Genomic DNA, 23,348 nt, shown 5'->3' on the forward strand with positions numbered 1-23,348 from the left:
ATAAATCCGATTCTTTTATACCTACACTTTAAAAAATTGCAAATTTTTGCCGCCCCTTAGATTTGCCGCCATGGGCCGCGGCTCATGTGGCCACCCCCTTAACCCGGCCCTGTTCGTTTTCATTTGCCAAAATAAAATAGGAGCGGAGTGAAACACCGCAAAGAGATACCCGTTTTTGCAGTTTCACCGTGCATATCGTCGTTTCTCCCACGAAAAAATGTGACTCCATTTCGATTTCCCGGCGAAAATTGAACTTTAACCACGAGAATTTTGGGTATTGCCTATTGAAAATTCCACTGACTTTTCCTCTGATTTCATGCAAAAATCTGACAAATTTTAAACAAAAATTGTGCAGGTATGAAATTGAATTGTTTAAGTCAATTTTGAAATCTTGGCATTAGGCTACGTTCCTTTGTCCGGAAAACGACGAATATTTCACTGATTTTTCTTCTGATCTCATGCAAAAGTCAGGAAAATTTTAGACAAAAATTGCGAGAGTACATTCTTGTAAAAAATTGAATTGCTTCAGTCAATTTTGTAACCCTGGAATTAAGTTACGTTCCTTCGTCCGAAAAACGACGATATAGCAGCCCGATTAAGGCCGTAACGGACGGTCGTAATAGCCCACGCGTCACGTCTCCAAACCTAAAGTTTCTTTTCGGTGACGAGCACCGTTCGACGATCGCGTCAAGCGATCACGTTGTTGACAACCTTGAGGCGAGCGTGAAACGCCGCGCCATGCGCCACAGGGAAGCAAAATGTTCAAAAAAGACGGTTCTATCGGCAATTTTTCTAAATAAAACAATGAGAGACGGACGGGTGAGCTTGGAGACGGTTCACCGTTCCCGGGCAGAGCCGTATCTCGGGCCCGTTATCGGCGCGAGCAAATATTTACTCTTAGCGCTTATAATTGACAATTGACAACCCATCCACTTACACTTGCACAGAAGTCGCGCAACGTAACGCCGAGTGCGTGACTCTGACTCCAAACTCCGCCTCTCAGCGCCACGCTTGGACACCGTTGCCGGAGGCCAATTGAAAGAATAAAGTCTTTTGGCAGTCATTTCGTCATTCCCCCCCACGAAAGAACGTAACTGTATTTCAAATTGCTAAATTGTGCCTCGCAAATTGCATTTTTATCGAAAAATATTGCACATTTCTAACTAAAAATTTCACTGATTTGTCTTCTGATCTCATGCAAAAGTCAGGAAAATTTTAGACAAAATTGCGCGCGTACATGCTTATGAAAAATTGAATTGCTTCAGTCAATTTTGTAACCTTGGAATTCGGAAAACGTCAGTTCGTAAGGGTCCGCTCACAAAATACGTAACGGTCCGCTCACAAAATACGTAACATTCTCGAGGGGAGAGAGACCTGAACCTGTGTACGTTACACTAAAGCCGTCAACCTATGTACGTTACACTGAAGTCGGCGCGTGCCACGGACTTTTCGAAATCATGCATAAATATATGAGGGCCGCTTCCCAGCGCTGTCTGTCATAGCCCTTTGGGTAGTATGCGGTCCGTCAACCCCCTGTCGCCTGGTTTTCGAAAATGTTGAGTGGAAAATCTACGCGGTGTGGCAATTTTTCATCCAGAATTTATCGCAAAAAGTCAATTTGAATTGGGCGAATCGAACAAAGGGCTACACAATTTCTTTGAGAGTGAGGTAGACCTGTGTAGCGGGTTGCGGGTGTGCTATGAGGCGGCGGGAGAGTAGCAAAATTTCGATTCTCAGCGTCACGTATTTTATGAACGGGCCTAAAAATTATTTTTTCTGACAAACATTTAGTGGGGGAGGAAAAGATGGAGTCCCTTTTTTTCAATTTTTCTCTGCCTCGTTAGGGACCATTCCAGTATTATTGGAAGACAATTGAGAAAGGGAGGGGGGTCGCGCCCGAGCGGGAAAGAAGAATGGAAGTGGAAACTGCGCTGTCTAGACGAATATGCTCTCTAGGAAACGTAATGCCTAGTACTAGATTATTGCCACTAAGATATTGCAGGTTGAAGTATATTCGTCGAGAACCGATAAAACAAAACGACAGTGAAATTGCAAAAATATTATCTCGGTTGTGGTGTTTCGAAATCTCCATTAAAATTTTATTTTCTAAATGGAGACCCAAACTACATCACGGCTTGAAATTTTTACAGCATATTATTTATGAAGATAAGAAAAATCAATGAATTTTCTAAAAATGACGTTTAGTAGGTTTCCATGTAGAAAATGAAGTATGTCAGGAAGTATGCAACGCCGCAGATTGACATGCGCATTTTTGCAGATTCACCATCGGAAAGTAAGTACATGCTAATAATTTTAATTGAAACATGAGTAAAAATATGGTGTATTTCAGGGATAAAAATTACAGCAGGACCGTCATATCTTTTAATTGCATTTGATGCACTAAGTTGCACAGTTTGAGTTGCATCGCAAAGCTGATAAATCGTTTCTGCAAAGAATGGCTTAACCCTAAGAATCAGAGGGTTGCGGGTGGAAGGAGTCAAGCAGGCGCAGGCGCTGCTATTCAGAGGTAAGTGCGGTCTAACACTGACGTTCTGGAGGTAGGTAACTTCAGATGAGCCCATCCCTTGGAAAAATTCCTGCGCTCCTTTTCACGTACAATTTGGGTGGATTGGAGCGATCCCGAGCGAGAGGCGTTTTTGTAGCGCCAGTCAGCGGGATATTTATATCAATTAAGCAATCCGAGGTCGGTTTATCTGAGCTTCTAATGACAGCTGGCAGAATGAAATTCGTTATCGCTGAGCAAACATAGATTCGCCATCATTTTTTACTCTCATTGTTCGAGCGCGACATTGTTCAACGGCTGCGTTGGACGAAATACTTCCTTGCTCGCGATCTCGAGCCGAGCCTGGGGCAATCGCTCGGTGCTACGCTAAGTTTCCCGGCCAGCATAGCAGGAAAACTCGCTCATCATTTCTCACACTTCCTCGAATGTATTTTTAATGTATTCACGAGGGGAATTAATTTTTTTTTGGATGGATCGAAAAAAATTGACAACAAATCTGCACTGAAAAAAAATTACGGGCTAAATAGAAATACCGTCCGTCCCGGGCTCACAATCAGAGGCCGAATGTTCCGGGTGCTGGAGCCGTAGCTTTGACTGCTCTGCGTGCTACACCCGGAACTTTTGGCCTCTGAACCCGGAATGCGGACGGTATGTCTATGCAGTCCGTAAGTACGGCGTTTTTTTTTTTTTTTGTTTGTTTTTTTTCCAGTGTGAGTAGGCGTATTACCTAACGATTGTGAGAAGAAAAGAAGTAAACTTTGCTTGGATACTGATAATACAGAATGTCGCAACCAAGCTACTATGTTTTGTGGGTCAAAATGAGACTTCTTCCCTTTTTCCAGTTTTTTCTCGAAAAATGCTCGCGGCGCGGCGCCAAGAACCCCCAAATTAAAGTAAAATGGGAATTTCAAAAGATTCCAGTCTGAGAGATCTTGGACCCTTCAAGGTAGAAAAATTGTTACATTGGCAATGAAGGTTGTATTTGTAGAGCACAGTTAAATTGGGCGAAAAATGATTCCGACAGGGAACTTCAACCCACACTACAACTTCATTGTAACTCCAACTGGGGGAACTATTGAAACATATTCTGACCCCTAGAACAAACTTCCGCAACCCGCGTTTAACTCTAAAACACCTTCTGGAAGCAACAATTTCACGTGCTCACCTCTAGAATGCCTTGGTTGAAATTTGAAATTTATTTGGGGTTTTGCAACAAGCAGTAGCTTGTTAAAAAAGTTCGTTAAAGTAAGAGCTTAGCCGAGCCTCGATTTTTGACTTGAGGAATAATAATCAAACAAATTCTAAGTGTTTTGAAAGGTAAATTTTGCCGTAAGTAGGTACGTCTCCAAGGATTAGTATGCCTCTTTCCTCCGTTAAAAATGAAAGGAAAGTATTTGTATCAAACGATCCACGTATTCCATTCTCATTGTCAGATCTCGTCTCTATGACCCCTTACTTCCTCTCCGAGTTTGGTTTCATTCCACAATGGGCTATAGAGGAAAATAATCGATGTTATGAAAGTATGCAAGCATGAGGTCTACGTTCAATTTTAGTGTCGTATAAAGTTGGAGCTCTTAGGAAAATTTGATGGCCTAAACACCCGAAAGCCCAACCAGGAAGAACTGTCACACATCAATGTGATACAAAATCAATGATACGGGTGCCGTTTTTGAGTGACTTCAGAGCACTTATATATCATGCCATTCACTCATATCCATTATAACTCTACGTGCTTTAAGCTTTTTATGAGCTGGAAGGTGATTTATGAGTATTAAAAGCTGAAAAAGTTACTAAAAATTGACTTTTATCACGAATGCTGTGATTGACGTTTTCCTGTCGGGGCTTTAGGTTGATGAGGTGCATACTTTTACTTGATTGGGCAATAGGAGGGCAGACGACTCCCATAAGTGATCACCCCTCTTGTTATGAGCATTGTAGTAATAAATCCAATGTATTTCAACAAGGAACTTAGTTTCACCTTTCATTTTTTTTTAAAATGATCCTTCATTTTTCCACTTTTTCTTCTTTGCTCCTCATAAGGGGATAAGGTTTGGTCATTAGAGCCTTTAGTTTAAATCATTTCTGTTAACACCATATTTTAGTTTTGAGATTTTTAAAGAGTAGCCCTATAAAGGCACATTCAATTTTGCCTTCTAAATTATGAGAATTATCGAGGTTCTGGGAGTTAAAAATTTCGTGACCTCACATATTTCGATGCACTTGAAAATAATACCTTGCCAACTTTTTTCTTCCTGAAACTTTTTTTTTGGATCTGAACTGAAGCAGAAAACTAGGATAACATCTTGCCATTATTCATGTCATGTGAAGAGCATTACCTACTTAAGGAGAAACGTGGTTCCTCTGATATCCATACGTGAAACAATGTTTTCTTTATTTGGTGCTCTGGACTTGATAAGGAGAAAAAGGGATACACCCAGTTGATCTAAACCATAAAAGCAAAGAGTCGTCTGAATATTTTTTTCTATGCTTTCTAAAAGCGAAAATTTATTATTTATTTCAAACTGTGATATAGTTCTTATTTCAAATTGGAAATAACATAACATGCCCTCTTGAGTGTAAAAATACTTTCATTTTTTTAATGTGAATAATGTATGCAAATTACTATCATAAAATGTGCGATATGAAGAAGATGAAATTCTTTGATCCCTCTTTTTACTTACAACAAATGTTTTCACTCATGAGGAGAATGTACAATTTAATGTTCTGTAATCCTCGCCTTGATATGTTTCTCATGTGTGGATAAAAAAAGGAAATACACGAATACAGCAAATTTGTTATAATACACACTTTAATCTTTAGGTATTAACAACTTCATATAATAATCTCTATACAATCATTTATATACAGTTCATTATGATAAATCTATTATTGAAAGTTAAAAGAAAGAACAAGCACATTCTATTCGTTAACAGGTATAAAAAGTTCAGCCGATTGTGCAAAAACAAAAATAAATTAAAAAGGTACATTGATTTCTATGCAACATTTTTATTTAAGTTTTACCGATAAAGACATAAAAGACTATTCTAAAGAATTTGTCGACTAATTTTCCACTCGAAATCAATGTTGCTGTAAATGCTGAAAATATAATAGCCTTCAGATGAAGAGTTTATCCAAATTTCGCAGATTTTCTAGAATAATTATCACAATTGATTGCATTACTTAGCAAATGGAAGAGTAAATACTTAATCGCATACGAAAAAGGAATACTAGACATGTTTTGGCATCGCTGTATATTACATGACAGACCAAAAAATTTAGTGCAAAAATTCTGCGTATCCCATAGGACTTACTTTTCATTTATCAGCCAGTAATTTTAAGACCCGGACGGAAATTTTAGAGATCATGCCAGAAGTTTAGCCAGACATCTTTCGATGCGTGTGGAGGGGAGGTTTTATACCGAACGTAAAAAAATCCTAGGCAATCGAATCAAATACCTTCTTTTTGAAGGGGGAATTCTCAGTTCAGGGGGGTATCGACTCCCTCCTTTGGCTCCATATCTGTCTCGAACATTTCTTCAAGTGGAAAAAGGGTGAATCAAAATCAGGTAACAACAGTTCTAAACTTTTCACAAGGAAGTTTATAATGTGTCTGCATTAAATCCTATATCCTTATTTACAATTTTTGGCGACAGCTAATATACATAGAAAAGAACACGGGGAAGTAACGTGTCAGGTAAGTACTTGGAAAAGTAGCTTGGATTCGGAGTATCCGTATGGAATTGATAGCGTCGACGGCACTCCTACTGTTAGGAAAAATATGTTGAGAGCAATTGATGCGTTCTCTAGACGTCTTACTCATTATCTACGGTGTAGATAAATTATTGATAAAATATAGAGTAGATGAAAATAACGAATAACGAAATACGTTGTCATGTCAACTATGTCAATGAGAATACTCACTATACTTATTCGTGAAAATTTCAAAAATATTGCAACAGTTTTTAACCGAGGTACAAAATTTTAAATTACACTCCAAAACTCGTCCGAAGCTATAAAGTACAAAAACATTAATTAGTCCTTCGTAGCTTTCAATAAAAGTGACTACTTCGTTTTTCAGTTCAACGAATTGTACATCGTGCCTGAGATTGCCGTATATTCCTTCTCAACATAGATTTTTATAGAGGTAAATTAAAAAACAATAACAAGAAATAATTCGACTCCCTTGAGGACCAGTTTTGCCCTTGATAAAATAATAACTTAAAGAAGCAATTGGATTATGAGATACTTTAAATTCTAAAGTACGGGTAAACAGAACATAATTGCTTGCTTAACTCACCGGAAAATCGAAGGTCGTTTCCTGTACAATGTTGAGATCTTCAAAAAGCTACAGCTAATTGTAAAACTTGACAGCATGACTGCCAGATTGTGCAAAAATTCAGCGCTTTCTCAGGAATCAATCAATGTAAATTTTGCGAATTTTATCACACAATCAGGCAATCTAGCTTAACCGGTCTACGGTGGACATTTGATGCCTCCAAAAGTAAGACCGTAATTTTATTCATAAAAATTCAACGAAACGAAATAAGAAAAAAAAAAAAACAATAAAATTTAGCGATTGCACATCATTTGGGCAACGCCCGGAAGAAATTCCCACGCTGCCGGGCGTATTGGGACAATTTTTGAGTCAACAAAACGTTCATCCGAAATAGATATAATTTGTCCTAATTGGTCCTTTCTTGTCGATCAGAGGTTCGGATTTTAACGAACGCTGCAATAATTTTGAGGAGGAAGAGATTGAAAAAAAAATCCACCCACGCCCCTTACTGAAACCAATGTCTCTGATGGTAAGAGGTCACTAAAATACTGCCGTGCTAAGGAAAAACGCCGTATGAACCTTCAGGCGTTGCCAAATTTCCTTTGAAAAAACACACATTTTCTGGTAAACTTACGAATATTTTCCTTCTAATTTTTCAGATAATTTTGATCGCAATTTCACTCAAAGTTCCTGAAAATTTCAAGGGAAAATATTCATAGCTTGCCTCAAAAATAAACATTTTATCGAAGGAAATTTGGCAACTCTCGAGTGTTCATACGGCGTTCTTCCTTAGCACGGCAGAATAGTTGATACAGTGTTATGGGCAGTCGGCGGCAGAACGTTCGGTTGACCCGACGGAATTGTTCGGTTGGCCTACCACCAGGTTCGGGGGACCTGGGGGTGCATGAGAGGGTGCGTGTAGGACGGGAGAACCAGTTGGTCGGTCTTGCTCCCCGAATTCGTGCACGGTTTGCCGTCTCGAACCAGAACCGGGACGGTGACTCGTCTTGGTGCGGGCACGCTCCCTGCCGAATGGTGTTCCACGTGGAGGCCTTTTTCTTGCTGAGCCCGCTTCGTCTTGTACCTGTAACAGATCAAACCATCACATGAAAAATTGCAGTCCTCGATCATGCTACAGCATAGAGCAAAAGGGAACGAGTTTAGCGGATTGGGAACCAAGTTGTTTGGCAACCTAGCGATCTGCTTGTTAGTTGCTTGGAAGAATCCCATGACCATCAATTGGACCACATTTTGCATTATGGAACCACTATTTCTGGCTCATTTTAGAAACAACATACATGCCATTGGTTCCCGTGCGCAGAAAGGTGCTTTTATAGAGGAGCCAGAAAAAGTGGTCCCATATGGCGAAATGTAATACAATTTGTAGTTGCTCCTCTCTCTAAATTGATTTCAACAATAGGAAACCTGGAAAAGAGCTTATTTCCTTTTGGTGCATTGATTTGACTATTTTGAATTCAAGAGAGGGAAACCAACGTACGATTCTCATTCGGAATATACAAAAAAATTAAGGAGATAAGTGTTTAGACACGAGGCATTTTACATTTAACTTTGGGATGATATCGCGCGAAGGCTTTGACTTCCTATCCCCCCTCCATCCTCCGACTTTTTTTATTAATCCCCACTCAAAAAGGTTGCAACCTGCATGATTGTTCGCCTGGAATGAGGTTCTAGTTTAAAGTTCTATATTTTCTCAATTTCTATTTGTTTCTTTTTAACCCTGTGCATCAGGGGCGTAGCTAGGAAATTTCTCTGGAGGGGGGGGCATGGGATCACCTCTCGTGGTGAGGAGAGCGGGGGAGTGAGGAATGGAGGATCCCGTTTTTCTGGGGGGGCCAGGACCCCCCTAGCTACGCCCATGCTGTGCATATAATATAAAAATATTGGTGACTGACCTGTGGTTCTGGAACCAGATCTTGACTTGCGTGGGCGTGAGCCGGATGATGGACGCGAGGTGTTCCCGCTCGGGTGCCGACAGGTAGCGCTGCTGGCGGAAGCGGCGCTCCAACTCGTAGGTCTGGGCCTTGGAGAAGAGGACGCGGCGCTTGCGCTTCTTGTGGCCGGCGCCGGCGCCCTGGGCGGAGGCCGAGGAGCCGTTGGACTGCTGGTTGAGGGCCTCGTCGTCGGCGTCGTCCTCGCCGTCGTCCTCGAGCTCCGTCTCCGTCTCGGCCTTGAGCCCGCTCATCCCCACCGACGAGGAGTCCGCGTTCAGGAGGCCCGGCGTGCTCCCCGAGTCCGTCAGGTCGGCCACCCCTGGTGACGTCGAGTCCGGCGAGGCTTGCTGCTGCGGGTGCGGCCCGAACGCTGCAACACAAGAAAATTCAATCGTTAATAAGCTGATTAAGTGCCGAAACTTTTGCGTGAGTGATCATCATGGGTTGGTTCGGCTCGGAAAACCATGAAAACCGCATAAACATAAAAACTGACTTAGACTTGCATGATATTACGTTGTACGTAATTGTGTTTATAATGATCTTAGTGCTAATAGCATTCTACATAGTCTGTATAGTCTGTGTCTCATAGTCTGTGTGTCGTAGTCTGTCATAGTCGATTGGCATAGTCTGCCGGCGCACAGTGGATCGAGCCAATAGGAGAGTTCGGACATAATTTGGAACCTTTAAACGCTTGTAACTCCGTTTGTAAAACAAATTTGAGGTTCTAAAAGTGGTTCCATTGGTTTCCTCGTGAAATTTTCTTCTTGAAGCACCCTTTCAAGTTCAAAATGTATCGAAATAAACATCAAAATTTGCAGTTTTAGTAAAAAATTTCATGTCCATTCTGTCCAATTGACTCAATCCACTGTGCGTCGTCTCGAGACGGGACCCAAAGAATACGCTAGGCAATGAAGGATGAAAGTAATATCGATTACGACGTTATATCCAAGAAGTTAGTGTGGTATGAACATGTGCAAAAAATGATTGTCGAGAGGTTGTCCGAACAAGTTTTGGATTGGATAGCCCCTGAAAGAAGGCGATAGGGACGTCCCATTAAGGGATTATGGCAAGGCGTCGACCAAGAGAAGTTGTATCGTTAGTTGCCCGATAACCTTAGGGAAGATAAGGACATGTGGCGTTTGAGTGTCGCAGAGCACCAAAGAGCGCTGTGGAAGCACCGTAAATTTATTCAATCGACAAATTCCTTGTCGATTTTACCCGCCACAGTAGTGAGTAATCTTTCCACCATTAAATCCTGCAAAATCGTAAGATAAGTGTTCATTTGAGCCTTATAAAAACCATGTTATCGTTTGAAGACGAGAAGATGGATCAGTCAAGGTGGTTGAAAGCCCCTCAGGATCCAGAAATACATTTTAAAAGTCACGTAGGCACCAGAACATCGTTAAATAAAAATACAAAAAATCAAGTTAAAAAGAGCACCTAAACAGTGAGTCTCTGGGGCGGAAAAGCACTGACGAATGGATCGTCTGTTGCACCCCAGAGCTCCTGATAGCGGCAAGATTGGGGGGAGGGAGGGAGGAGGTAAACGTAAAAAATCCCCCCGAACGACGAACACACAAAAAAACATCCATCAATGTGCAAGATCATCCCTTGAAACCAATAGCCCCCACAATGGTGGCCGGGCTACGGAAGATGATCTCGAGAGGGAGCGAGAGGGGGAAATTACACGCAGTTTAAAGGAGCGAGATTGAATGGATTTACACGAGTGCATCGGAGGGGCGGGGCGGAGGGACTCGCGCTGCAAGTATTATGAATGTATATGCGAGATACATAACGGCGCGAGAATATATTCCGAAAACAGAAACAGCTGTTCTCGTCCTGCTGGTCGAGGGGGCCTTCAATTTGCGATCGAAAATCACGAGGGTGAAAAAGAGACAACGACATTCCTGGTCCGTGAAGAGGGAGAGAGAACGGGGGACAGCTGGGGCTTAGCCGTGAAACCGCCGCCAATCCCTTGGCAAGGGAGGAGCAAAATACACAGGCTCCTCTCTCTCTCGTGCTTAAAGCCACGATCATACAAGTTTAGAGAGAGAGGGGTCTGCTGGGCGTGATTTGTCATTTTCGACGGTCTCTTTGAGGGCCATTGTGCCTAAATGACAATCGAATATTTTTTCAACGAGGCTAAGATTATGTAGGGAGCCTCTCCAAACAGCCATCGGAAATCGAGAAGAAAACATTCCGCGGAATCGTGCGTCTTATTGTCGTCATTGTGTAATCTTGATGGAGGATTGTGTTTCCGGGTTGTCTGAGCCGCATGCAGGAGCGTTTAATAAGAGTTTCAACTTTGACACCCGGCTGCCGGGCCATTGTTCGGCGGCTTGTAAACATGCGTTACACCCGCACGAGGCCGCTGTTGGAAGGTGGCGATGCCTCCAGGAGGAAGGAGGATCGTCTTAAGGAAAAGCTGCGACGGGTGTGATGGATTTACACCTCGGACGAGGCAAAGAGGGCCGGTTCAAGGAAGATCCATCTTTGGCCTTGTATAAATCGTGTAAATATGCGTTTACAATAGTGATGAGCAAAATTCCACGGTCAATAGACGGATCTCGACAAGGAGAAACAAGTTTGGTCTTTGTTGAACAAAGTTCTTAGGTAGTGTAACCAAGGTTCTCGGCCACAAAAGCCGAACTTCGGTTCAGCTTATACCAAAATACGGTTCCAATGCGACTAAAAACTTTGGTCAATCGAACCGAAAAACTTCAGTGTTCAATATGAACCACATCAGTCCGAGTAACCGAATCTTTTTTCTCAGTATGTATGATTTGTCAGCATTTTTCAACGCTAATTTGAAAAAAAATTAAAAAGTATACTTCCAATTAAGTGAGAACGATATGTGCTCGCACCAATTTTTATTATACTTTTTATTCCTTACAACCGTTTGGAAATGAACAAATATCGCATTTAATCACTTAAACGCAATGGGATGTTCTTCGCGTCTGTTATGACATCCTTCGAGAAACAGCAATTTTTACTTATGTGCAACTTTGAACCCATTTTGAAAGAAATCGTCGTGTTCAAAGAAAAATCGTAACATGTTTAAAGCTGCAATTTTTACGCAAATGTAACTCGTGGTCTTTGCGAGAAATCGATGAGTGCACAAAAAATAATAATGTACTTTTTATTTTATTTTATAAATCTGATTCAAAGAATTCCCAAGCATCACTGCCAAAAATTGAGCCTCGCTTGATCTGTTATGCTATGCTATAATTTAAAGATCACAAATAGGCTAAGAAATATATTTATGTCTCAACTATATAACCAACGAAAGGACGAAAAGCATTCCACTCTTTAGCAGTTTTGCTCCTGAGCGCATGTTAATTAATAGTTTTGTCTCTCGCTTCCAACCAAGCATTTCTGCAAATATTTCTTTCCCGAACATAAATCCCATTTATCTTTCAATTTCTTCGCGTTTCCTCTCTTCTCCGTGGGACACCACAAGGAGCTCGAGCTGAAACCTGGCTTTCCTCGAGGAAACTTCCAAATCAACGTCAGAAAACTCCAATTTCCCACAAACCGAAGAGCTTTTCCGCAGGGGGCCAGGCCTACCGCGCTCACAAACCTTCCAACTTCAAAACTTTAAAGCTCCCGACACGACACTTGGGGCGAACTTTTGAAAGCTCGACATACCGCCGAGGCAGCGGGCTTAATTGAGCCGTCTGAGCTTTCAGCGGTCGGAAATGCGCCATCAGCTAACTGTTGATGGTCGGGGCGAAAGAGCGCGGAGCGGAGGGGTGGAGCAGGGATTAATGATGGTGGAAAAGTGGATCTACATAGCACGCCCTGGCGGTCCTGAACTAGGCTAAGTGGATTATCCAGTCCGGTCTGACGTATCCACCCAAACCCCTCACAGCGAGGCTCCGAGGAACCTCTTCGCTACCCTTGGCCATAACAGTTTTATTAATATCCCTGCCCGATGGCTGTAGAGAGAGGGATGGATCTTCCATGTCTCATTTCAGGCTGAGCTTGAAAGGATTGGTCTTGTGAGATTTTCATGACCCCAGGGCCTCCAAACTTCATGCGCTGTGCCATGGCTGAAAAGCTCTTCACTTTCCCTTACTTTTCTCCGTTAAGTTCACCTATTTACGGTATAACCACATAGACACAAAAATATCGATTTTTTATGTTTATCGACTCGAAGGTCCTCTGTCCATGAACGGTCGCATAAGGTGTTTTTCTCTCGGACGCTATTCGTATGTGGTTTTTTTTTCTTTTTTTTTACGCTTTTTGTGAATGAGTAATGTTTAATTTCTCTCTCATCTTTTTTATGTAGAAAACCCAGTATTTTATCAGCATTTACGAAGTGTAAATGTACGAAGTGTTGGCTTTCTTGATGTGAAAAAATAAGCAAAAAGAGTTCACTTAAATCCTAGACGTGGAGAGAATAGAACTTTCTCTCCTTTGCCTTGCACCTATTAGCAGCCGTGGATAAAGAAGGGTGGAATGGCGCTTCTTCTAGGCAATTAATGAGAGAAAGAGTGAAAATGGAAGATAAAGTCAGACTGAGCATTAAGTAAAGGTGGGCGCAGGAAGTTTCAGTTAGAAATAATTATTCTCCGACGGAACCCAAACGAACTGCTTACTTCCTTTCTCCAACTTCTCCTATGATTTGCGCTGTAAAGTAAAAGGGGCTCGAAAAGTGGGCAAGCCAAGCAGGGTGGCATGGCGCTGAGTTCTCATATTTTCGTTTGCAATTGGCCGGAACATGAATTGATTAGCCAGCCGTTTCAGTGACTTGAAGTTGGGCTGAAGTATACAATTTAAGCCTAGCCCCTTCAGCCGGAGCATCGGGCACGGAAACCTATAATTCCACCCGGCTGAAGGCTAATAAAGGCTAAATTACAACCGGGCATGGGAGCGGATCGAAACCAATTGCATACAATGAAATTATTACCGGCTGGCGATGATGTCGAATCGCCCCCGCGTCTTATTAAGAAACAAATCGACGGTGAGATTCCCGAACCGCGTAACTCCTTTCAGGTGTTTCAAAATCTCCGCTCCTTTTTTCTTGCTTCCAAGGAGAACATATCAACACCATTCCTTAAATTTTTCACAGAATTTTCTTCGTACAGAAAACCATGGTAGTTTTTAAGAAGCAATGCCGTTCAGTAGTTTTCCATTAAAAAATGTACGGCAGGAAGTCTTCAACATCGGAAACCGAGGTACATGGTACATACGTGGTTTAGGAGTTTCATCGACGGGTATCTCTTTCAGGAGAGGCGGTTTACGGGAAAATGGTGGAAATCCTGGACGACGAATTTTCTCCTACAGTTTTACAACAAGCTTCATGCTAAGTTTGCTCATTTTTTTTTATCTGCGGCCTAATTTTATGACTATTTTTTTTAAAGTTTTCAATTATTACCTCTGTATTGACTCTTTTTTGCTTCCTCTTTACGCCTACTTCAAAACAAAAAATTTTCAGCTCTAAACGTCAAAAGCCATTTACTACGACGATTTTTGAGCCTCAGTCGAATTCACGCCAAAATTTTTTAAACTTATTCTTCCCAGCATGCAGTGGTGAGAAAAGTTTAACTTTGAGTTATTAGAGGATAAAGTTTTTTCTGTCGTCGATTTAAACAGATTTAACTGTTTTCTTTTTTTCATATTTCCAACTCTAGCGACTGGGTTTTTTTTAGAATGACCGATTCGAAATTGGACGTATTTCTGCCAAACAGAACTATGTGCATTATGGCGTGAGCCCTGTTACGCATATATCCTTATGGATCTCAGGGCTCATGTCTTAATGTACATAGTTCTGTTTGGCGGAAATACGTCTAATTGTTCAAAACTTCCCTAAAATTTGAGAAAATTAAATCCCCTTGGTTTTAACCCTTAATTCTCCGACTCATATTTCACGACACAACGAGAGAATTCCAACGTTCCCGCAAGTAAAATCCCTATATGCATTTACTCGGCAACCCTGTCGGGGAGGCTTTTCGTTTAGCGGAACCCTTTTTCGTGGACGAGGAACGGGCGGGCACGGAATGGCACTCTAGCATGGAAAGAGCCTCGACGATAAGGACTTTTTAAATATTATATTTAACGTTTCCCGTTTTCAATTCGTGTCTCTTTGTAGGTACGGGCCTTTCCGAGCACTTGAGCTGGCACGCCATGTCGATACCACATCCCCGTATGTCTGTGACGTCACTCAGGGAGCCCCTCAACCCGCCCGATTTTTCCAAGTGAATCCACGTCGAATTTCAACGTTTCTGATGGATGTACTTCTTTTCCCCCGATCATGCTGACTCGAGCCTTTCCGTCAATCTTCGAGAGAGTCGATGTATGAGCGCTCAACATGAATATACGTCAGTACGTCACTCTTCGGAGATCGGAAAATTGGCCGGGAATATGCACGGATATTGAACTTCGCAAATGAGTGTAAAATATAAGGTCGTTTGATCAAATGCCACTGAAATTAAAGTTATCGGTAAATTTTCACCTTAGATTTTACTTTTTTCGTTCAAAGAAAATGCTTGTCTCCAAAGCTATACCTTCCCCACTTAGAATTCCTATAGTCGCAGACAACCGTAATTCTGGAGAAATGGAGTATAAATAATTTTGTTGGTGTCGCTATACTCTTAAATTTTTTCAGATAAAAATAGAAAGTCTGGAATAGAAGTTCAGTAGTTTTTGTTTGAATAAAGACAACTTACTTCAACCTGACGTGCATAAGTAATTGACATTGGGATTCAAATTAACGTGAATTAAAAAGCGTTTTAATCAAATGATCGTTTACTAATACAAAATTTCATTAATAGGTGCTTAAAAAATTCATAGTCTTTCACGTTCTTTAAAATCAACTGGCATCTACGTGAAAAAAATATACTATACGTAACTAATAGTAAATCAAAATCCGCCATTGGACTTTTGAGTTCGACTACTGCTGATGATTTTTCAGTCCGTATTTAGAACACGGACTCACATGTTGTGTAATGGAGTTTTCTGAATATTCGTTCAGGAAGCACTGCGTTCTGAGGGAATGTAAGAGTGAATTGTGTTTTAGGTGTGTACATGTATTATTCACTCACTATTTAAGTAGAAAAAAACAGCTAACATAAAAAATTTTAGAATACCCAATTTACTGCGAGGTAAGATCGCATACAAAAAAAAAAACATCCTCGGATGAATAACTAGCGCTGCGCGGATGCTGTGTTCTGGCCTACCTCGAGAATTGAAGGAAAATTTGCAATGTGCGTATCCTCGATATCCTCTCTAAAGCAATTTTGCCCTCTAAAAATGTTTAGTCAGGAGACATGACTTTCTTCATGATGACAATCGCGATGTAAACGTGAGTGGAAATGGAGGTCCGTAAAAGGACCGAGGCATGGTCGCTACTTTGCACTGGCGGGAGCTGGGAGCGGGTCAGGGTGCGAGGAAATTTATGGGAGCCCAAAAGCAGATGTTCTGGGAGCTGGGCCATCGTTTGATCATTTGATGGATGAACAAGAGCCAGTAAGGCGATGATAGGGCCAGATTCAATTCCCGCCGCCACAACCCCATGCGCGAGCCAAATCGTCCCACCCCTTCCACTCGCGCCCTTCGCCCCTCTGCTCAGCCGTTGCCAAATATCCTGGATAATTATCATTGCTGAAAGCTTTCAGGCCCTTCAAATTTCATTTATTCTAGGGATCCATCGGATCCAACTCCGTGATATTTCGACGGTCTCTGCATTGGGGCGCGGGGCGTCCATCAAAGCTTGCACTGCGCAGTGACCAGGATAAGACCCCTTATGTCCCTTCAGTTATGAAACGAGCATAAATTAACGCAAATTGCATAGAATCTTGATTTGATACTCAAATCCAGGTCTATTTCCGCCCCCTCCCTTTCCTTTTTGACAGAAAAAAATCAAGAGCTTTCCCGGATTTTTTCCAGGAATCTCGCCGAAACGACAAACACAAGATTTACTCCGAGCATTTGCAGACTTTTCCGGAAGTTTTTAAAAGAAAATTAATAAAATATCGGAGCAAAAAATACTGAAACCAGCATTTTCAAACATTGCATACCAGTGCAACAATTTTCTAAAGAGCGATGAGGGAGGCTACCTCAAATAAATCACAAGAAAACCATAAAAAATTACCAAAAAAAGTTAAGAACTTAGAAGGGATTGAAAACCCTCTGCTCGGAATAACAATTCACTAACCCCTAAAATTACACCCTAGCAAAATCCTTGCATCCGCTAAACGTCCGATTTTTCACGATAATTTTAACACCCTGAAAGTCCATTGCAGAATCTACGAGAATATTGTTTTTTGCGTGCGATTCGACAACGTCGCTTCGTTTACAGCCACTCTCCTTTGTTTGATTTTACAAGCCACTAAAGCACTCGCTGGCCCCAAAATCTGAACTTTGCCATCGTCTTTTGTTGCGATTAGTGCCAGGCCCCGTGTTCGTTTGAGAATTACACCTATATTTCCCCCATTTTGCGCCTTCCCCGCTCTCACGAGGGCGGAGTCGGGATATTTTGATCCGAACGCCTTGTTAACTTGCCAATGTACATCTTCTTCTTCGCGGGGTGTCTTTTGATTTGTCTCACGATGGTTTACACGAGCCTTACAAAAGCGAAGTGTATATATCTTTGTTGTGTGGATTAAGAATTGGAGATGCTTGAATCATGCTGAGCTTAAAGATCACGGTGAGGTGGAATGAGGTGAGAAAATTTCAAGTACCGAGGAAGGGATTAAAAAACTTCAGCCTGCTTAAAAGCTGGCGGTGGAGTGATAATTTCACAAGTTCGCTGCACCAAAATATGGAAACGAAGCTATGAAAACACCTATGAGTATCTGGAGTATGCCGAGAAAATTAGTCCTTTATATTTATAAAACTGGATTAATCTCTCTGCGCTCTGGTGTTATTGGTTCAAAGCTGCGTATTTGGGGACTACACTGCCGTGCTAACGAAAAACGCTGTATGAACATTCGAGAGGTGCCAAATATCTCCAGATAAAACAGGCATGTTTGAGGAAAATTGCATTTATATTTCCTTAAAATTATCGGATATTTTAGATTAAATTGCTGACAATACTGTCTTAAATATTTGAGGAAAATCGTTAACAATTTTCCCGGTGAATTTGTTTGTAATTGAAGGAAATATGGCAACGTCTGAGGACTCATACGGCGTTTGCACTTGGCATGACAGTAAAAGGCCACTTTTTCCGTGGACGGTTACAAAGAAATAAATCGACGGTGTAAGTCGGCAATCACATAACTCGGTTTGCGACGTCGCAGACTTCCTATCATACTTTATTTTTTAAACGGAAAACTACTCAACGGCAATTCTTTAAAACTGCCGTGATTTTTCTTCTCTGTGCGAAGGAAATTCTGCAAAAACTTCAAGGGATGATGTCAATTTGTTCTCCTTTAAAAAAATAACTTAGAGACGGAGATTTTCAGACACCGCAAACGAGTTATGTGATTGACGACTTACACCGTCGAAATTTGAAATGAATGATGTGGAGGAGGTACATACCTCTAAGTTCTGTGAGTGTCGATGCCCAATGATGTTGCAGCGCCGTCTGCGCATCCGTCGTCGTTGAAAGACTCCCAGGGAAGAGCAAACTCCCCGCCAATTCCGACCCTGTAAGAAATAAAATAAAAAATTATTGGGTTTTTTTTTCGGAAAAGAAAAACGATATCAATCCGATAACTGGATCGGGTGCGAATTCATTTTTGGACTCGTGTAGTGTGTGTAACTCAAAATGTATTGAGTTCACTCCTGTTTTTCCAAAGGAAAAACGCCTAATGATTTATTGCCAAAATTCGCCAAAATTTATCATTTAAAATATCCATGCTTGAAAAAGCTAATGCTTTCGAAAAGCTTTGGAATTTTTGGAGGAACTGCAATCAATTGCAATTAATTTGCTGTAAAGTGATGTAACGAAAAACCTATGTTTGCAGATATTCTAAAAATTTCATAATTTATCCCAAGGGGCACGAGTCAAAATTTAAAGGATCGGACAGCTTTTTTCCTCGAGATGCAGTCACAACGGTTTGCTTCCCTCTCCTCCTGCAAAACGTTCGGAAAAATTTTAGACCAACATACTAGTCTGCTCTCTGGAGGGAAAGTAAAATATTGCAAAACACTGAAAAGCAGTTAAATCACTTAATGTCCAGTTGCGTGCCTAAAAGTCATTTTTTACATTTTGATGTACGACTGATTATATTTATAAATACTTTATTTTTTTTGAAGTTAAAAAAAAAAATAGGAAAAACTTACCATTTGGTATGGCGGGGTCTGAATGATGCACTTTGCCATCGTTTAAATCTAAAATATCACTAATATGGAATCCAGAGGAGCGTGCTTGACCTCCGGTCCCTACTTTCATACTATCCAACAATCTGCAACAAACGAAAAAAAAAACATATAATCAAAATTTGGAACAGATTAACATATAATTCAGATTGTCAAAAAACGAGGTATAATATATGTGTGATATGAAATGATAAACAAGTTTTGGAAGAATTTCGATAGAAACGTCGCACCGATAATAAAGCTAGAAAGACACGCTACTTTGTCATCGATAAAGTTCTAAAATGTCCTCTTTTAACCTATTATACCACATAAAATGTATTCAGATGCCTGGAGAAAAATGTTTTGTTTGATCGACGTAGAAGTCCTTTTAGTGTTTGTTACACAAAAATTCTCTTCAGTGCAAACAGAGCATCTATTACACCTGCAGAATTCCTGCGGGCAGAGAGAATCCTGATCGCTAAGAAAATTTCAATTAAAACGCTCATACGACGCTCTCATTAATTCACCCGGAAAATGTTCATCGTGCATGCGCATCAAATCAAGCTTGATATTTCAAATTAAAGACTTTCGTATTTCCTACACGAAAATAAAATATCGCTGGGAATGCGTGTTTTTCTAATGCTGCTATTTTTTTACTCTTTTAGGAGAGAAACATTTCTGAATTAATTTTAAAGTTCGTGACGCCAGTTAGCGATTAAAGGTAGTTTACTTTCTTAGTCGGATCGATGTCCTCAAGTCGGTCACGGACTTACGCGACTTGAGGCCAAAAGGATTTTGAAATACTACCTCTCTTTTCTGCGCCTAGAATAGAGGAAATAGGCAACATGCAGCCAATGTAGAAATCCTACTTAAATTGCAGCAAAAATAATCTGATTTCCGTGCCTTAAATTGAGAGGATATGCAACATGCAACTACGAGCAAAAATCGCAAACACGATCATTTACAGCATCTTCCAAACGGTAAAAATCTATGAAACTTCCGATGAACGTGCAATATTTTTTGCTACATTTGAAGCATCGGATGCTACTTGGGATTCATATATATTTCTGCTTTAATTTTATCTAAAGTATTTACTTTTAAAACATTCCCAGGCGGCAACACGGGTTTGAAGTTTGAAGGTCGCTTTACAGGTGTTATCAGGGGATCCTCCAGTTACAAGTGCCCGTTCGTCATTATGCCGGCGCTAATCCCTCTGATAAAGTCAAAATCACGTCGGATCGCTCTTAAATTAGGTCCCTGTTCCCTGCTCTGACCGCCAATGGCTTTCTCTCTCGAGCAGGTTGGGTCCTCCAGAGATTCCCAACATTAATAAATGAAGATGAGAGCCCAATTTCCCCCGAAATCCGAGCGGGAATAATTGGGTCGCTTGGAGCTTAATGCTGAAAAATCACGTTTCGGGCCCCATTCTCCTGGTCCCGTTCTAGGGCTCTTTCTCGGACCTGCCTCAATAACTTGTCGGTGAGGTGCGCTTTGAGAGAGAGGAAGTGGTTTCAATCTAGATTAAGCGCATTCTGGTGGGGTGATTTCAAAGTGCCACCCCCTCCTTACAAGGGCAATTTTTGAAACGGTGTGATACATTGTTAATGGTTCTAGGTTAGTCAAATGGCTCAGTTACGCTCGGAATCATAATTTAGTTCTATACATAAGCGGAAAAGTATTAGATCTGTTTAACGTTGTACTTCTCCGTTAGTTCAGCGGTGGCAGAGATGACAGGAAGCATACGGAGCGATATTGAAGCATATGTCTCGGTTATTGTAATTTATTTCATATCAGTTGCAGGCAATTATAAATCGCCGGCAAATTGCAATCGATCAGTGTTGCGTAAGAAAAAATATAAAATTCAGAAGCATGAGAACCAAGATAGAAGTATATTTATGCTAAGCATTCAAACATTCGCTTTTATTCTGCATAAATGCATGGTACCTCTCAGCTCACTCGTGAGCACTTGAAATGGAATCAGTGACCTAAGTTAGGTTTTGTTCCGATAGGCAACTAAACTAACTGCCATGGCAAAGGTGAGGGTATCACCGGGACTTGAAGGCGCTCCTACCTTGAAAATCTGCATTCCCATGTAGACAGTCTTAACAACACTTTCAATTTCATTATTATAATTTTGGGTTACCCCTAATGATTCTCAAAACTCAAATATATCGTAATAACGCCCGCAATAATGTGTTCTCTATCAGACAAGTTTAATTTATTTTCCTGTTTTAATGTATTTGGTGCAAGGTTTAGGTACTATCAACCTGAGGATTTTTCCCACAGTATGAAAAATATTTTCCCGTGAAAAACCGTATGGTCTCGACCCACTTTCCTTTTCATATTACAATTTTGGTGAGACACGGTAGAAACGCGACGCTGGTCAACGGTCTTTGAAAAAGGCTGGAAAATATATTTTCCAAAAGAAGGAACAAGGAATTCGTCGCGGTGTCACAAAGGCATTTTTCAAAGCGTTGACAAACATTTCAATAAAGTTATGAATGCTCTGTTTTTCTCATGTTCCTTTGTGCCCACCTATACCCCATTCACACAAGGGACATATTGTGTCCATCCACTACCTAATCTGACAGGTGAAATGAAAATTCTCAATTCAAGGCCTTTCCAGGTGAATTTGCTTATGCTCTTCTCAAGTACCATTGTTCTTCGTGACGCAAATAACAGATATTTACCCCACATTCCCACACCTCACTGGCAATATTTAAAACAACGCTGTCAATCAAATGCAATCAATTAGGCGTCCAGGTGAGGTGTGAGAACGCAGTCACTTTTAAAGACAAAAGGGCCAAAAATGAGGCAAAATCACGTTTTCGGCCCAAAAATCCGCCCGATCACTTTACACCTTTCGATATCGAGACCGTCTTCGTGCCTCTCGGCGTGGCACCAGGATTAGCTCACCTGAGCGATCGGGTCTCAAAGGCCGGTAAAAAATCGATTTTCTTCGAGAGGGCTCATTTTTTGAAGCACGTTTTCCTACTATTGTTGCGCCTGGGACCTTGGCCGCGGCGCGGTGTCCCAGGTCGAGGAATTTTGAGGATGTCAGCGTGAAAAACACCTTGTTCTGGTTTTCTCTGGAGGGCCTTGGCCATCCTGCTGCGGCATGGCCGAATTGGCCGAAACAATTAGCATTCCTCGGTTCCGCGATGGATATTTGTTGTCGATATGACAGCCTTGCCTAAAGGTTTGAAAAGGTGTCGCTGCGGCGAGGCCTTTGAAATTGACGCCTCTCTTAATTGCGGATTTCAGGTACGTGCCTGACTCAATGATGCACCTTTTCTCTTTGCCAACGATAGGCTACCTTGCCTGATTTGGCAGGGTAATTCTATCCTATTTTTAAATGAAAATTATTTCATTTTGAAGGATATTGCCAATTTTTGTTAGTTTAGAGCTGATACTGCCAATGAAAAAAATCTGAACTACACAACGGTTCTCGGTTCAGAGACATTTTTTCGTAAACTACGGAAAATAATATTGTTGGAAGTAATTTTCCAATTAAAAGTTCAGTTATGGCAACGAAAGTTTCCCTCTTGCAATGCAATTTTTAGCGAAAGATCAGTATGATGCATTTTTCCACGAAAAGCCAGAGTAAACGTGTTACACCGAGAAAAAAGATTGGTAGAATTTACTATTCCGTCACGCTGTATTTCACACAGCGTCAATTCAGAGTCAATTCTGCCTGAGGAAAGGTAAGCGTTACTACTTACAGGTACAAGTAAACATTCCTCTGGCAGAATCGACTTTGAATTCACGCTGTGTAAGATATAGCGTGAAAGAATGGTAAATTCTACCAATCTTTTTTCTCGGTGTAGGAGGATGAACTTATTTTGTCGCTCCTCTGACTTAAGGGCGTACCTTGATGATGATCCGTATGATAGAGTTATACGGAACTTACGGCTCACATGGAAATTAAGATATGCCCCTACGTTAGAGAAGCGACGATCTCTCTAATTCTTGGTAGTAAACTATGTGTGCAGAGCTGATGACATCTCTCGTCCGACTAATCGTTTTTCCCGAGGAGACAAAGCGATTCTGCGACAATATGTTATCTCAGGTTAGTTTTACAGGGAGAGCAATCCTAAATTACCGCCAATTACGGATTCCTATCGGGTGGTGAACGTAGGCCCGCAAAGACGCCTCCCGAAGGTTAGGAGGTTTTGACACCTGAATTTTATTGGCGCGCTATTACGGGTTCGGCGCTTGACTGATAAGCGTAATTGAGCACGGTTGCCGCTGTCCCAGGCCTTCTATTTTTAGATCTTTAAAAATTATTCGTGCCGCCAAAATAGTCAGTTTCAGTGTTCTACTCCCCCCCCCCCCCCTATTATAGTTGAATG

At 41.3% G+C, this 23,348-nt stretch overlaps 1 protein-coding gene across 1 annotated transcript in view; it reads right to left on the minus strand.

The window, feature by feature from the left end:
* Positions 1-5,311: 5,311 nt before the first annotated feature.
* The window catches only part of LOC109029937 (uncharacterized), a 35,702-nt gene continuing 17,665 nt past the window's right edge, over positions 5,312-23,348 (minus strand). Inside the window, exons 2-5 of the mRNA XM_019040656.2 lie at positions 18,982-19,103; positions 18,235-18,342; positions 8,713-9,121; positions 5,312-7,883 (exon numbers count right to left, since the gene is read on the minus strand). Coding sequence (XP_018896201.1) covers positions 7,673-7,883; positions 8,713-9,121; positions 18,235-18,342; positions 18,982-19,103 — 850 coding nt within the window. The 3' untranslated portion in view covers positions 5,312-7,672. The remainder of the gene's footprint in view (positions 7,884-8,712; positions 9,122-18,234; positions 18,343-18,981; positions 19,104-23,348) is intronic.

Source organism: Bemisia tabaci, chromosome 3, assembly GCF_918797505.1.
Source record: "Bemisia tabaci chromosome 3, PGI_BMITA_v3".
Classification (NCBI taxonomy): Eukaryota; Metazoa; Arthropoda; class Insecta; order Hemiptera; family Aleyrodidae; genus Bemisia; species Bemisia tabaci.